The sequence below is a fragment of the Pleurodeles waltl genome, chromosome 2_2 (genome assembly GCF_031143425.1).
Source record: "Pleurodeles waltl isolate 20211129_DDA chromosome 2_2, aPleWal1.hap1.20221129, whole genome shotgun sequence".
NCBI classification, from domain to species: domain Eukaryota; kingdom Metazoa; phylum Chordata; class Amphibia; order Caudata; family Salamandridae; genus Pleurodeles; species Pleurodeles waltl.
Window position 1 is genome coordinate 1,161,320,766 of NC_090439.1, and position 14,163 is coordinate 1,161,334,928.

At 52.3% G+C, this 14,163-nt stretch overlaps 1 protein-coding gene across 1 annotated transcript in view; it reads right to left on the bottom strand.

Moving 5' to 3' along the window:
• DGAT1 (diacylglycerol O-acyltransferase 1) overlaps positions 1 to 14,163 on the bottom strand; it is a 228,025-nt gene that overhangs the window by 133,849 nt on the left and 80,013 nt on the right. Inside the window, exon 3 of the mRNA XM_069221103.1 lies at positions 3,285 to 3,325. Within this exon, the coding sequence (XP_069077204.1) occupies positions 3,285 to 3,325 (41 nt within the window). The remainder of the gene's footprint in view (positions 1 to 3,284; positions 3,326 to 14,163) is intronic.

Here is a 14,163-nt window from a genome sequence, read left to right on the forward strand (position 1 = left end):
ACAGAACTGGTAGCAAGAGCTGGTTTGGTCTCCAAATGAACCTTGGTGTTCAGAGTCTACACCCTTCCCGGTGATACCTGCTTAGCCGCAGAAGGCTCGTAAGGGATAGGTCCTCCTAGGAAAGAAGGTTTCTGCGGTTCAGGCAGTATTATACCTGCGACCTCACCAACGGAAAGGGTACTCAATACTGCCCTGGTACTGAGACCTCGTAATCCCCTCTCAAGGTGAAGAAGGGGGATAAGAGCAATCTTAATAGAGTTTCAAACGGATTGAAAGGATCGGTGGTAAGGTAACTAGTGAAGCGGGGCATATCTGGAGGGAAAGTGATGCTCACATGCATGGAACTGGTGTGCAAACCTCTGAAGTAAAGTTACACAGGCAGTTTCCTGTCCCGCTAACAAGTGAAGGGATTCCCACAATCTGAGACCGGGAAAGAGGCAGGACAGGAGTATATATTAAAGAAAGACATATGAATAAAGAAAATGTTACTGTCTCTGGAAATGTCTCGCCACGAATGCGACTAGGATGCAATGTAGTGATTGCATAAAGGCATGGCGTGCTCAATGACATCGCTGGCTTCCTGCATGGGTTTCTGTATTTCTTCTTGTAGAAGTCTTTGATGACCCGAAGGTGTAAACCAGAGTGTTCCATGCTGATCTTGTGCATGTGAAGATGCAGGTTGCAAGCCTTTAAGATTTACTCATGCACATGTGATCTCTTTACTCAAACTGTGGAAAAAGAAACATAGGAACAGCAAGGTCCTCCCTTGATACTTACTGCGTGTGCAGAAGAAGACCATGACCTATGAGAGAAGGCTCACACGTCAATACCGGTCTATTCCTACAGCTCGGAAACAGGCAACCACTTGCGGTGGAAAGTAATCACAGTAAACCAATCTATACAACTGCCTTAGCTGGATAAGAAGCATTGGCAACAGATCTCACCTATGTGAAGTATTGGTTTTGACAATGTTTTTAGCCATGTTGTACAAGATCGTAGCTGAAATTAATAACATTTTTTAAAAAAAATAAAAAATTTAAAAAACACTGAGACAGCCATCACTAGCAGTGTCAAAGCGCTTGTCTCAGGGGAGGGGGCAGAAATCAACCCAAAAGAAGGGCGGTTGGGGTGTGGGGGGGGGGCGATCGGAACAGAGAGCATCAGTGCTTTTTTTTTGTTTATTGTGGAGTGGGGCTGGAAGAAACAGAGACAGAAAGAGAGGGAGTGCAACAACATGAGTGGCAGGTGGGTGGCGAGCAGCACCACAAATGAACAGTCGGTGGGGGCAAACGGCACCACAGATTGCAGGGGGTGGAGGTGGGGGCAAGCAGCACCACAGATAGCAGGGGGGGGCAACCAGCACCACAGATAGCAGGGGGAGCAACCAGCACCACAGATAGCAAGGGGAGGCAACCAGCACCACAGATAGCAAGGGGAGGCAACCAGCACCACAGATAGCAAGGGGAGGCAACCAGCACCACAGATAGCAAGGGGGGGCAACCAGCACCACAGATAGCAAGGGGGGGGGCAACCAGCACCACAGATAGCAAGGGGGGGGCAACCAGCACCACAGATAGCAAGGGGGGGGGGCAACCAGCACCACAGATAGCAAGGGGGGGGGGCAACCAGCACCACAGATAGCAAGGGGGGGGGGCAACCAGCACCACAGATAGCAAGGGGGGGGGCAACCAGCACCACAGATAGCAAGGGGGGGGCAACCAGCACCACAGATAGCAAGGGGGGGGGCAACCAGCACCACAGATAGCAAGGGGGGGGGGCAACCAGCACCACAGATAGCAAGGCGGGGGGCAACCAGCACCACAGATAGCGGGGGGGGAGGGGCAGCCAGCACCACAGATAGCGGGGGGGGGAGGGGCAGCCAGCACCACAGATAGCGGGGGGGGGAGGGGCAGCCAGCACCACAGATAGCGGGGGGGGAGGGGCAGCCAGCACCACAGATAGCGGGGGGGGAGGGGCAGCCAGCACCACAGATAGCAGGGGGGAGGGGCAGCCAGCACCACAGATAGCAGGGGGGAGGGGCAGCCAGCACCACAGATAGCGGGGGGGAGGGGCAGCCAGCACCACAGATAGCAGGGGGGAGGGGCAGCCAGCACCACAGATAGCAGGGGGGAGAGGGGCAGCCAGCACCACAGATAGCAGGGGGGAGAGGGGCAGCCAGCACCACAGATAGCAGGGGGGAGGGGCAGTCAGCACCACAGATAGCGGGGGAGGGGCACAGCTCCACAGATGGCAGGGGCGGGGGAGGGGCACAGCTCCACAGATGGCAGGGGCGGGGGAGCAAGCAGCTCCACAGATGGCAGGGGCGGGGGAGCAAGCAGCTCCACAGATGGCAGGGGCGGGGGAGCAAGCAGCTCCACAGATGGCAGGGGCGGGGGAGCAAGCAGCTCCACAGATGGCAGGGGCGGGGGAGCAAGCAGCTCCACAGATGGCAGGGGCGGGGGAGCAAGCAGCAGCTCCACAGATAGCAGGGGGCAAGCAGCAGCTCCACAGATAGCAGGGGGCAAGCAGCAGCTCCACAGATAGCAGGGGGCAAGCAGCAGCTCCACAGATAGCAGGGGGCAAGCAGCAGCTCCACAGATAGCAGGGGGCAAGCAGCAGCTCCACAGATAGCAGGGGGCAAGCAGCAGCTCCACAGATAGCAGGGGGCAAGCAGCAGCTCCACAGATAGCAGGGGGCAAGCAGCAGCTCCACAGATAGCAGGGGCCAAGCAGCAGCTCCACAGATAGCAGGGGCCAAGCAGCTCCACAAACAAACAGGAGGTGGGGGCACACAACACAGACAAGGTGTGGAGAGTAACACATTAGGGAGCTAGCTGATAAAGATGTACTCTGATAGATGCTTAAACACAAAGAAAAAAGTAGTGCCTAACGAAAAGAGCAGTGATAGGGCACAAGAAACACATCCATTCTCCAGGAGAGGGACAAACATGAAGAGGAAGAAAGTCTCCGCCAGCTGACCAAGAAGAAGCAAGTAAATGTGTGACAATTAACCCAACCAATGGGAGGCAACAGGCGGACTAAGCCCAATATATAGAAGGCAAAGGGTCTTGCAAGCGACACTGCAGGCGGTGTCTTAGGTGAGACCTAGACAATGTTAAGTATGTCTAGCATAGGATGCACTAGACAATTCTTTATCAACAGAACCCTCCCTGCAGCACAGCCATGAAAGACTCCTCACACTTCAGAAAACTTGACATCACGTTTATCACATGCAGTGTTGAAATCCATCTTTGAACACATCAAGCAGCAGTCATTCCTACTTACTTTATGAGGTTTTCTAGACATAACCGTGCATTGCCCAAGATCTAAAAGGGAAACAAAACATGTGCTTAGATTGCATTACTGTGCGCAGATGACAAACAAATGCACCACTGATAGCAAACCCACCCTCATCTCCGGCAGTGGTCTCAGGCGAGTCAATCAAGTCAACTAAGAATCGCAAAGATACAACACCAAAGGCAAGTAGAAGTGGAGCTGCTGTACAGCCTACAAGTGCAGTGTTACAGCCCATCTGGCTGCACCGTTATCTTTTCACTTTTTTCATTCACAAAGAACTCAAGAAGGTTAACCCCAGTTAGCTTAAATTGCTCTAACAGACAGACTACTACAATGGAATCATATTTTGACAAAAGAGGGTGTAAAAGTGCCTCGATACTCACACACAGGAGTAACTTTACAAATGTTTGGGTATCAGTGAAGAGTACATAATGAATAATGCAATGCCTTGCACCAACTCGCAAAAGAACATATCTACCCCCCCAAAAAAAAAAAAAAAAACTAAACAATCCATCCACACACACAATGGTAAAGTGAAGTTATGGTTAGGTTTTCTCAGAATACTAAAATGTATGTTTAGCAAACCTCTGAATTCACTTGACGGGAGCAATTGAAAGCTCCTGCCAAGCGAGAGCAAACAGTAAGTCTGCTGGGTGTGGACTTTTCATCTGATTCCCTGCCAGCTGTGAAGCGGGCAGGGAAACAGCTGAAAAAATTGCTCACGCACACAGGGAGCAGCATTTTTTACTGTTATGTGCGTGCGGGAGCAATGTCAGCTCCCGCTGGAGGTAGGGATCAATCAGGAACCACAGGAGTATTCAACCCCACCCACCCAACCAAAAGATACATGATGCCCTGGATTAGCCTGGGGAGTGGCCCAGCAGCCCCCCTCTCCCTTTCAGTAATTGGGGACCTAGATGGCCCTGGGGGATAGGGTTCCTGGGTGAAATCTGCCCAAGGAGTGGAGCCATGCAGCCCACCTACCCATTGTTTTGCTTGGCCAGGGGTCCCCAGGGCTGATTGGCCCAAGGAGGGGGGCTGCGCGTCCTCCGCTCCTAAATGATAAAATTAGAAAGCCCAGGGGAATTGGGACCCCTGGGACACATTGGCCTAAGGAGGGGGGGGGCACATGCCACCCCTCCTCATTTTTGATGGCCGAGCCCTGGAACAAGGGCTCACTGGGGCCAAAAACTGTCCCACAAAGGGGATCTGTGCCTCCCTCCCCATTTAATATATGAATGGACCCTGGGGGATTGGGTCCCCTGGGTCAAAATCAGCCAGGAGAGGGGGGGGGGGCCTACAACCCCCTTCCCGGGTTGCCTGCATGTGGGAGGTTTGGACATAGGGCCTGGCCGACCTCCTTATGGTCGGAGGCTGTGGCATGATGAGGTGTTGGGTGCCTGAAAGGGGTTGGATGCAGACACTCAACACCAAACCACAGCCTTTGGCCATCCACAGCGGGAGGTTAGCCATGCCCTGTGGCTGAAACAATGGCTGAGTGTCTACAGGGGGTTTGGGCTACAGGCCAAGGGGATGAGGTTGGGATTGGGGTTGGGTGTCTATGGGGGCTGGCCGCAGGGCCTGGCCTGGATGTCGCCACGTGCAGCGAAAGGCCGTGCAAGGTGCGGGGTTGGGTGCCTAAGGGGAGAGGTGGGGGTGTTAACTGCAGGGCCTCGCCATAAGCCTATGGCCAGGCCCTCCGGCCAAACCCCTCCCACCGCCGCGCATAGCCAAAGGCCATGCACAGCAGGGTTGGATTAACGTAAGGTAATTAAATGTTTCTTGATGATAAAAACCCTTGAAATTCAATTTAAAAAAAAATCAAAGGTTGAAGGGATGTTCTTGTTAAGAAACAATTTAGAAAAACCTTAGAAATTCACTAAAAAACTAAAGTTTACAGGGATGGTATAGCTGGGCAAAAAACAACAAGTGATGGACGGAATGCTGAACATTGTCAAACATTCACCCCCAGTACAGTGATCTGGGCCTAAATCCATCGTTTTTTTGCTGCCCATGCCATTCCAGTTTGGACCCAGCCATATGCAAATCAGTCTTGACCCTGTTCCCCATGGGAACAGTCCAGCACGAACTGCTAGGCCAGGTCTTCCCTGGACTGGAAGCAAGCATCCTGGGACCGGTTTCGGGGTTTCACCCCTCATCAGCCAGGCTAGCTTGAATCCAGTGGCATGGGAAGCACGGGACCCACGTCTGGGCATACCCTTCCCACTTAGGGCGACAAAGCAAAAAACAACAAGTGATGGACGGAATGCTGAACATTGTCAAACATTCACCCCCAGTACAGTGATCTGGGCCTAAATCCATCGTTTTTTTGCTGCCCATGCCAATCCAGTTTGGACCCAGCCATATGCGAATCAGTCTTGACCCTGTTCCCCATAGGAACAGTCCAGCACGAACTGCTAGGCCAGGTCTTCCCTGGACTGGAAGCAAGCATCCTGGGACCGGTTTCGGGGTTTCACCCCTCATCAGCCAGGCTAGCTTGAATCCAGTGGCATGGGAAGCACGGGACCCACGTCTGGGCATACCCTTCCCACTTAGGGCGACAAAGCAAAAAACAACAAGTGATGGACGGAATGCTGAACATTGTCAAACATTCACCCCCAGAACAGTGATCTGGGCCTAAATCCATCGTTTTTTTGCTGCCCATGCCATTCCAGTTTGGACCCAGCCATATGCAAATCAGTCTTGACCCTGTTCCCCATGGGAACAGTCCAGCACGAACTGCTAGGCCAGGTCTTCCCTGGACTGGAAGCAAGCATCCTGGGACCGGTTTCGGGGTTTCACCCCTCATCAGCCAGGCTAGCTTGAATCCAGTGGCATGGGAAGCACGGGACCCACGTCTGGGCATACCCTTCCCACTTAGGGAGACAAAGCAAAAAACAACAAGTGATGGACGGAATGCTGAACATTGTCAAACATTCACCCCCAGTACAGTGATCTGGGCCTAAATCCATCGTTTTTTTGCTGCCCATGCCATTCCAGTTTGGACCCAGCCATATGCAAATCAGTCTTGACCCTGTTCCCCATGGGAACAGTCCAGCACGAACTGCTAGGCCAGGTCTTCCCTGGACTGGAAGCAAGCATCCTGGGACCGGTTTCGGGGTTTCACCCCTCATCAGCCAGGCTAGCTTGAATCCAGTGGCATGGGAAGCACGGGACCCACGTCTGGGCATACCCTTCCCACTTAGGGCGACAAAGCAAAAAACAACAAGTGATGGACGGAATGCTGAACATTGTCAAACATTCACCCCCAGTACAGTGATCTGGGCCTAAATCCATCGTTTTTTTGCTGCCCATGCCATTCCAGTTTGGACCCAGCCATATGCAAATCAGTCTTGACCCTGTTCCCCATGGGAACAGTCCAGCACGAACTGCTAGGCCAGGTCTTCCCTGGACTGGAAGCAAGCATCCTGGGACCGGTTTCGGGGTTTCACCCCTCATCAGCCAGGCTAGCTTGAATCCAGTGGCATGGGAACCACGGGACCCACGTCTGGGCATACCCTTCCCACTTAGGGCGACAAAGCAAAAAACAACAAGTGATGGACGGAATGCTGAACATTGTCAAACATTCACCCCCAGTACAGTGATCTGGGCCTAAATCCATCGTTTTTTTGCTGCCCATGCCATTCCAGTTTGGACCCAGCCATATGCAAATCAGTCTTGACCCTGTTCCCCATGGGAACAGTCCAGCACGAACTGCTAGGCCAGGTCTTCCCTGGACTGGAAGCAAGCATCCTGGGACCGGTTTCGGGGTTTCACCCCTCATCAGCCAGGCTAGCTTGAATCCAGTGGCATGGGAAGTGGGAAACTGGATTCAAGCTAGCCTGGCTGATGAGGGGTGAAACCCCGAAACCGGTCCCAGGATGCTTGTTTCCGGTCCAGTGAGGACCTGGCTTGGCAGTTCGGTCTGGACTGTTCCCATGAGGAACAGGGTCAAGACTGATTTGCATATGGCTGGGTCCAAACTGGGGTGGCATGGTAAGCAAAAGAACGATGGATTAAACCCAGATCTATGACTGGGGGTGAGTGTTTGACAATGTTCAGCATTCCGTCCATCACTTGTTGTTTTTGCTTTGTCGCCCTAAGTGGGAAGGGTATGCCCAGACGTGGGTCCCGTGCTTCCCATGCCACTGGATTCAAGCTAGCCTGGCTGATGAGGGGTGAAACCCCGAAACCGGTCCCAGGATGCTTGTTTCCGGTCCAGTGAGGACCTGGCTTGGCAGTTCGGTCTGGACTGTTCCCATGAGGAACAGGGTCAAGACTGATTTGCATATGGCTGGGTCCAAACTGGGGTGGCATGGTAAGCAAAAGAACAATGGATTAAACCCAGATCTATGACTGGGGGTGAGTGTTTGACAATGTTCAGCATTCCGTCCATCACTTGTTGTTTTTGCTTTGTCGCCCTAAGTGGGAAGGGTATGCCCAGACGTGGGTCCCGTGCTTCCCATGCCACTGGATTCAAGCTAGCCTGGCTGATGAGGGGTGAAACCCCGAAACCGGTCCCAGGATGCTTGTTTCCGGTCCAGTGAGGACCTGGCTTGGCAGTTCGGTCTGGACTGTTCCCATGAGGAACAGGGTCAAGACTGATTTGCATATGGCTGGGTCCAAACTGGGGTGGCATGGTAAGCAAAAGAACGATGGATTAAACCCAGATCTATGACTGGGGGTGAGTGTTTGACAATGTTCAGCATTCCGTCCATCACTTGTTGTTTTTGCTTTGTCGCCCTAAGTGGGAAGGGTATGCCCAGACGTGGGTCCCGTGCTTCCCATGCCACTGGATTCAAGCTAGCCTGGCTGATGAGGGGTGAAACCCCGAAACCGGTCCCAGGATGCTTGTTTCCGGTCCAGTGAGGACCTGGCTTGGCAGTTCGGTCTGGACTGTTCCCATGAGGAACAGGGTCAAGACTGATTTGCATATGGCTGGGTCCAAACTGGGGTGGCATGGTAAGCAAAAGAACGATGGATTAAACCCAGATCTATGACTGGGGGTGAGTGTTTGACAATGTTCAGCATTCCGTCCATCACTTGTTGTTTTTGCTTTGTCGCCCTAAGTGGGAAGGGTATGCCCAGACGTGGGTCCCGTGCTTCCCATGCCATTGGATTCAAGCTAGCCTGGCTGATGAGGGGTGAAACCCCGAAACCGGTCCCAGGATGCTTGTTTCCGGTCCAGTGAGGACCTGGCTTGGCAGTTCGGTCTGGACTGTTCCCATGAGGAACAGGGTCAAGACTGATTTGCATATGGCTGGGTCCAAACTGGGGTGGCATGGTAAGCAAAAGAACGATGGATTAAACCCAGATCTATGACTGGGGGTGAGTGTTTGACAATGTTCAGCATTCCGTCCATCACTTGTTGTTTTTGCTTTGTCGCCCTAAGTGGGAAGGGTATGCCCAGACGTGGGTCCCGCCCCGAAACCGGTCCAGGATGCTTGTTTCCGGTCCAGTGAGGACCTGGCTTGGCAGTTCGGTCTGGACTGTTCCCATGAGGAACAGGGTCAAGACTGATTTGCATATGGCTGGGTCCAAACTGGGGTGGCATGGTAAGCAAAAGAACGATGGATTAAACCCAGATCTATGACTGGGGGTGAGTGTTTGACAATGTTCAGCATTCCGTCCATCACTTGTTGTTTTTGCTTTGTCGCCCTAAGTGGGAAGGGTATGCCCAGACGTGGGTCCCGTGCTTCCCATGCCACTGGATTCAAGCTAGCCTGGCTGATGAGGGGTGAAACCCCGAAACCGGTCCCAGGATGCTTGTTTCCGGTCCAGTGAGGACCTGGCTTGGCAGTTCGGTCTGGACTGTTCCCATGAGGAACAGGGTCAAGACTGATTTGCATATGGCTGGGTCCAAACTGGGGTGGCATGGTAAGCAAAAGAACGATGGATTAAACCCAGATCTATGACTGGGGGTGAGTGTTTGACAATGTTCAGCATTCCGTCCATCACTTGTTGTTTTTGCTTTGTCGCCCTAAGTGGGAAGGGTATGCCCAGACGTGGGTCCCGTGCTTCCCATGCCACTGGATTCAAGCTAGCCTGGCTGATGAGGGGTGAAACCCCGAAACCGGTCCCAGGATGCTTGTTTCCGGTCCAGTGAGGACCTGGCTTGGCAGTTCGGTCTGGACTGTTCCCATGAGGAACAGGGTCAAGACTGATTTGCATATGGCTGGGTCCAAACTGGGGTGGCATGGTAAGCAAAAGAACGATGGATTAAACCCAGATCTATGACTGGGGGTGAGTGTTTGACAATGTTCAGCATTCCGTCCATCACTTGTTGTTTTTGCTTTGTCGCCCTAAGTGGGAAGGGTATGCCCAGACGTGGGTCCCGTGCTTCCCATGCCACTGGATTCAAGCTAGCCTGGCTGATGAGGGGTGAAACCCCGAAACCGGTCCCAGGATGCTTGTTTCCGGTCCAGTGAGGACCTGGCTTGGCAGTTCGGTCTGGACTGTTCCCATGAGGAACAGGGTCAAGACTGATTTGCATATGGCTGGGTCCAAACTGGGGTGGCATGGTAAGCAAAAGAACGATGGATTAAACCCAGATCTATGACTGGGGGTGAGTGTTTGACAATGTTCAGCATTCCGTCCATCACTTGTTGTTTTTGCTTTGTCGCCCTAAGTGGGAAGGGTATGCCCAGACGTGGGTCCCGTGCTTCCCATGCCACTGGATTCAAGCTAGCCTGGCTGATGAGGGGTGAAACCCCGAAACCGGTCCCAGGATGCTTGTTTCCGGTCCAGTGAGGACCTGGCTTGGCAGTTCGGTCTGGACTGTTCCCATGAGGAACAGGGTCAAGACTGATTTGCATATGGCTGGGTCCAAACTGGGGTGGCATGGTAAGCAAAAGAACGATGGATTAAACCCAGATCTATGACTGGGGGTGAGTGTTTGACAATGTTCAGCATTCCGTCCATCACTTGTTGTTTTTGCTTTGTCGCCCTAAGTGGGAAGGGTATGCCCAGACGTGGGTCCCGTGCTTCCCATGCCACTGGATTCAAGCTAGCCTGGCTGATGAGGGGTGAAACCCCGAAACCGGTCCCAGGATGCTTGTTTCCGGTCCAGTGAGGACCTGGCTTGGCAGTTCGGTCTGGACTGTTCCCATGAGGAACAGGGTCAAGACTGATTTGCATATGGCTGGGTCCAAACTGGGGTGGCATGGTAAGCAAAAGAACGATGGATTAAACCCAGATCTATGACTGGGGGTGAGTGCTTGACAATGTTCAGCATTCCGTCCATCACTTGTTGTTTTTGCTTTGTCGCCCTAAGTGGGAAGGGTATGCCCAGACGTGGGTCCCGTGCTTCCCATGCCACTGGATTCAAGCTAGCCTGGCTGATGAGGGGTGAAACCCCAAAACCGGTCCCAGGATGCTTGTTTCCGGTCCAGTGAGGACCTGGCTTGGCAGTTCGGTCTGGACTGTTCCCATGAGGAACAGGGTCAAGACTGATTTGCATATGGCTGGGTCCAAACTGGGGTGGCATGGTAAACAAAAGAACAATGGATTAAACCCAGATCTATGACTGGGGGTGAGTGTTTGACAATGTTCAGCATTCCGTCCATCACTTGTTGTTTTTGCTTTGTCGCCCTAAGTGGGAAGGGTATGCCCAGACGTGGGTCCCGTGCTTCCCATGCCACTGGATTCAAGCTAGCCTGGCTGATGAGGGGTGAAACCCCGAAACCGGTCCCAGGATGCTTGTTTCCGGTCCAGTGAGGACCTGGCTTGGCAGTTCGGTCTGGACTGTTCCCATGAGGAACAGGGTCAAGACTGATTTGCATATGGCTGGGTCCAAACTGGGGTGGCATGGTAAACAAAAGAACGATGGATTAAACCCAGATCTATGACTGGGGGTGAGTGTTTGACAATGTTCAGCATTCCGTCCATCACTTGTTGTTTTTCCATGGTATAGCTGGGTGCAGAGTTTATACACAGAAACCATAGAAATTCAAACATTATAGTTATATTTCTTAAGAAACTATAACTTGTGCCACCAAGATACCTAGAACTCTCACCCCCTAACCCTCCTAAATGCACACCGACTTAGGAAAGGCCAATTACTTGTGGCAATGCAATTCAGGTTACGCAGAGATTATAAAGCTGTCACAGGATCGCACCAACAGAGAACACAGGTGGTTTGATTTTATTTTTGTCTCCTTAAAGACTGCTTTGTCTTGAGCCCCACTTATAGAGTTGCCTAATTAGGAAACAATTGGGAGCAAACTGCCTCACACTCCAGCATGAAGTTTGTCCCATTTAATTATGGTAAATGCAGTACAAATGTGCGCTTACTACATCTGTAATCTGTATTTTTTTGTGTGGGTGTAGCTAGTGCTGTATATCTCTAGACACATTTCTGGGTTTAGCCTAATTATTTGAAATCCTTCATATTGCTTTCTCAGGAAAGAACGGGTTTAGCCTTCAATGTATTGAATAAGTAACACAATGACAGACCCTTAAGGTGAAGAAACAACACACAGACCCACACCGCCAACCTCTGCCCATATTATGCATAGGAAAAAAGTCATTTAAAAGATGGCACCACCAAACTACAAGAACATATTAACAAGAAGATTCTTCTAATGAACTACATGGCCAGCATCAGACCACTGGGCAACACAGAGAAAGCTACACTGTGAGCAGTTGACAACATAACATGTTCTCATCAATAACCTAAACCATCCCTGCCTTGTGATCCTGCACCAATTCTCTGTGCCCTTGGACAGTTGACCACCAGGCACTGATCAAAACCCTGGAAACACAAGGGCACCCCTGACATTCCTATCTCACACTGCCATAGATTCATACAGACTAGAACCATATGGACCTAGAAACAATCTCCTGCTGAGTATGAAACGGATCCATCCTCTCCATTACCTTCAACTTCTCATGAAGTCCCTCAGATCCATACTTATTGACATCAAGATTCATTACTTTAAACACTCAGCTATACCTCTAAACCTTCAAAGCAACATGCAGCACCTAAAAACCAGCCTTCAACTAAGCCCAAAACTGATGTGAACCAGATGTCAACCTAGCTAAAACGCAAGCCAATAAAGGCTAAAATCCTCTTTCGCCAGCATTTCCAGTAACTCACATGTTCAAGGTTCAAACGTGTATTACTTGCACTGAGTGTCGGATCAGGCTGATCGTAGCCAAGGGAGTAAAGTGCCCATTCATCCACAAAAACAGAAATAAAATTGTTACAACTTTGTCAACCACTAGCTCGTACCTGCAACGTACTATATGATCATCAGTGCAGTACCTATGCCCTAAGTGAGGACAACAGGAGGTCCGAGGGCATGCAATGCGTCTCCCAGACTACTCCAAGGCCATAACAGTTCATGCACCAGCCAGAGACTGTCGGCATTATGTATTGCGGGAGTGGTCGGTGTTGCTTTGCATATTGCGCAATTCCCCTAAGAGCGTGTCCCAGTTGGTCTCCAGAGGGTATTTCCTAACTTCGTAGCCTTTGCGGTGCAATGCCCGACTTTCAATCAGTGCCCAAGCCTCCATAGACAGTGTTGAGGCAGAAAGGACAGGCAGTTGGGAAGCCCTCCACCAACAAGCGAGGAGGCGGCTGGAGAGGATGAGGGCTAGAATGATAAACCGCATCACTGCTTTATTTGCTTAAGTGCATTTCAAGAAGCCAGAAAGGATATTTCCCATGTGTGTAATGGTTGGTGTCCCGTACAACGTTGTATGGTGGATGTGAAGCCTGTATCCAGAATATGCGCAAAAAAAAATAAAAAATATGGTTTCAAGTGTATCAGCGGTGACACACTATCAGTTCAGTTAAAATATTCATTGATTTTACACGGTGTAAAGGAGCATGTGCAAAAGTGTGCATTACTGGACACCTTTGCAGGCTATGCCAGCACGTTTTTCCACTCCCTGTCGGTACAAGGTCCGTCTAGATCTGCGTCCCAGTGTTGTTGCAGTCTAGTAAGTGCAATGGTCATTGGGCCAGTCACAGCTTCCCAGCCGCTCCATGGCCCTCCTGCCTGCTGCTGACAGCTCCGCCCACATTCCTTAGCCAGATTGTGACAGCTCCGCCCACATTCCTTAGCCAGATTGTGACAGCTCCGCCCACATTCCTTAGCCAGATTGTGACAGCTCCGCCCACATTCCTTAGCCAGATTGTGACAGCTCCGCCCACATTCCTTAGCCAGATTGTGACAGCTCCGCCCACATTCCTTAGCCAGATTGCGACAGCTCCGCCTGCACATGCCGGAGCCTGACTGCGACAGCTCCGCCTGCACATGCCGGAGCCTGACTGCGACAGCTCCGCCTGCACATGCCGGAGCCTGACTGCGACAGCTCCGCCTGCACATGCCGGAGCCTGACTGCGACAGCTCCGCCTGCACATGCCGGAGCCTGACTGCGACAGCACTGACTGCGACAGCTCCGCTGGTATTCCAGAGCCTAGCTGCTGACTGCGACAGCTCCGCTGGTATTACAGAGCCTAGCTGCCGACTGCGACAGCTCCGCTGGTATTCCAGAGCCTAGCTGCCGACTGCGACAGCTCCGCTGGTATTCCAGAGCCTAGCTGCCGACTGCGACAGCTCCGCTGGTATTCCAGAGCCTAGCTGCCGACTGCGACAGCTCCGCTGGTATTCCAGAGCCTAGCTGCCGACTGCGACAGCTCCGCTGGTATTCCAGAGCCTAGCTGCCGACTGCGACAGCTCCGCCTGCATTCCGGAGCCCGACTGCGACAGCTCCGCCTGCATTCCGGAGCCCGACTGCGACAGCTCCGCCTGCATTCCGGAGCCCGACTGCGACAGCTCCGCCTGCATTCCGGAGCCCGACTGCGACAGCTCCGCCTGCATTCCGGAGCCCGACTGCGACAGCTCCGCCTGCATTCCGG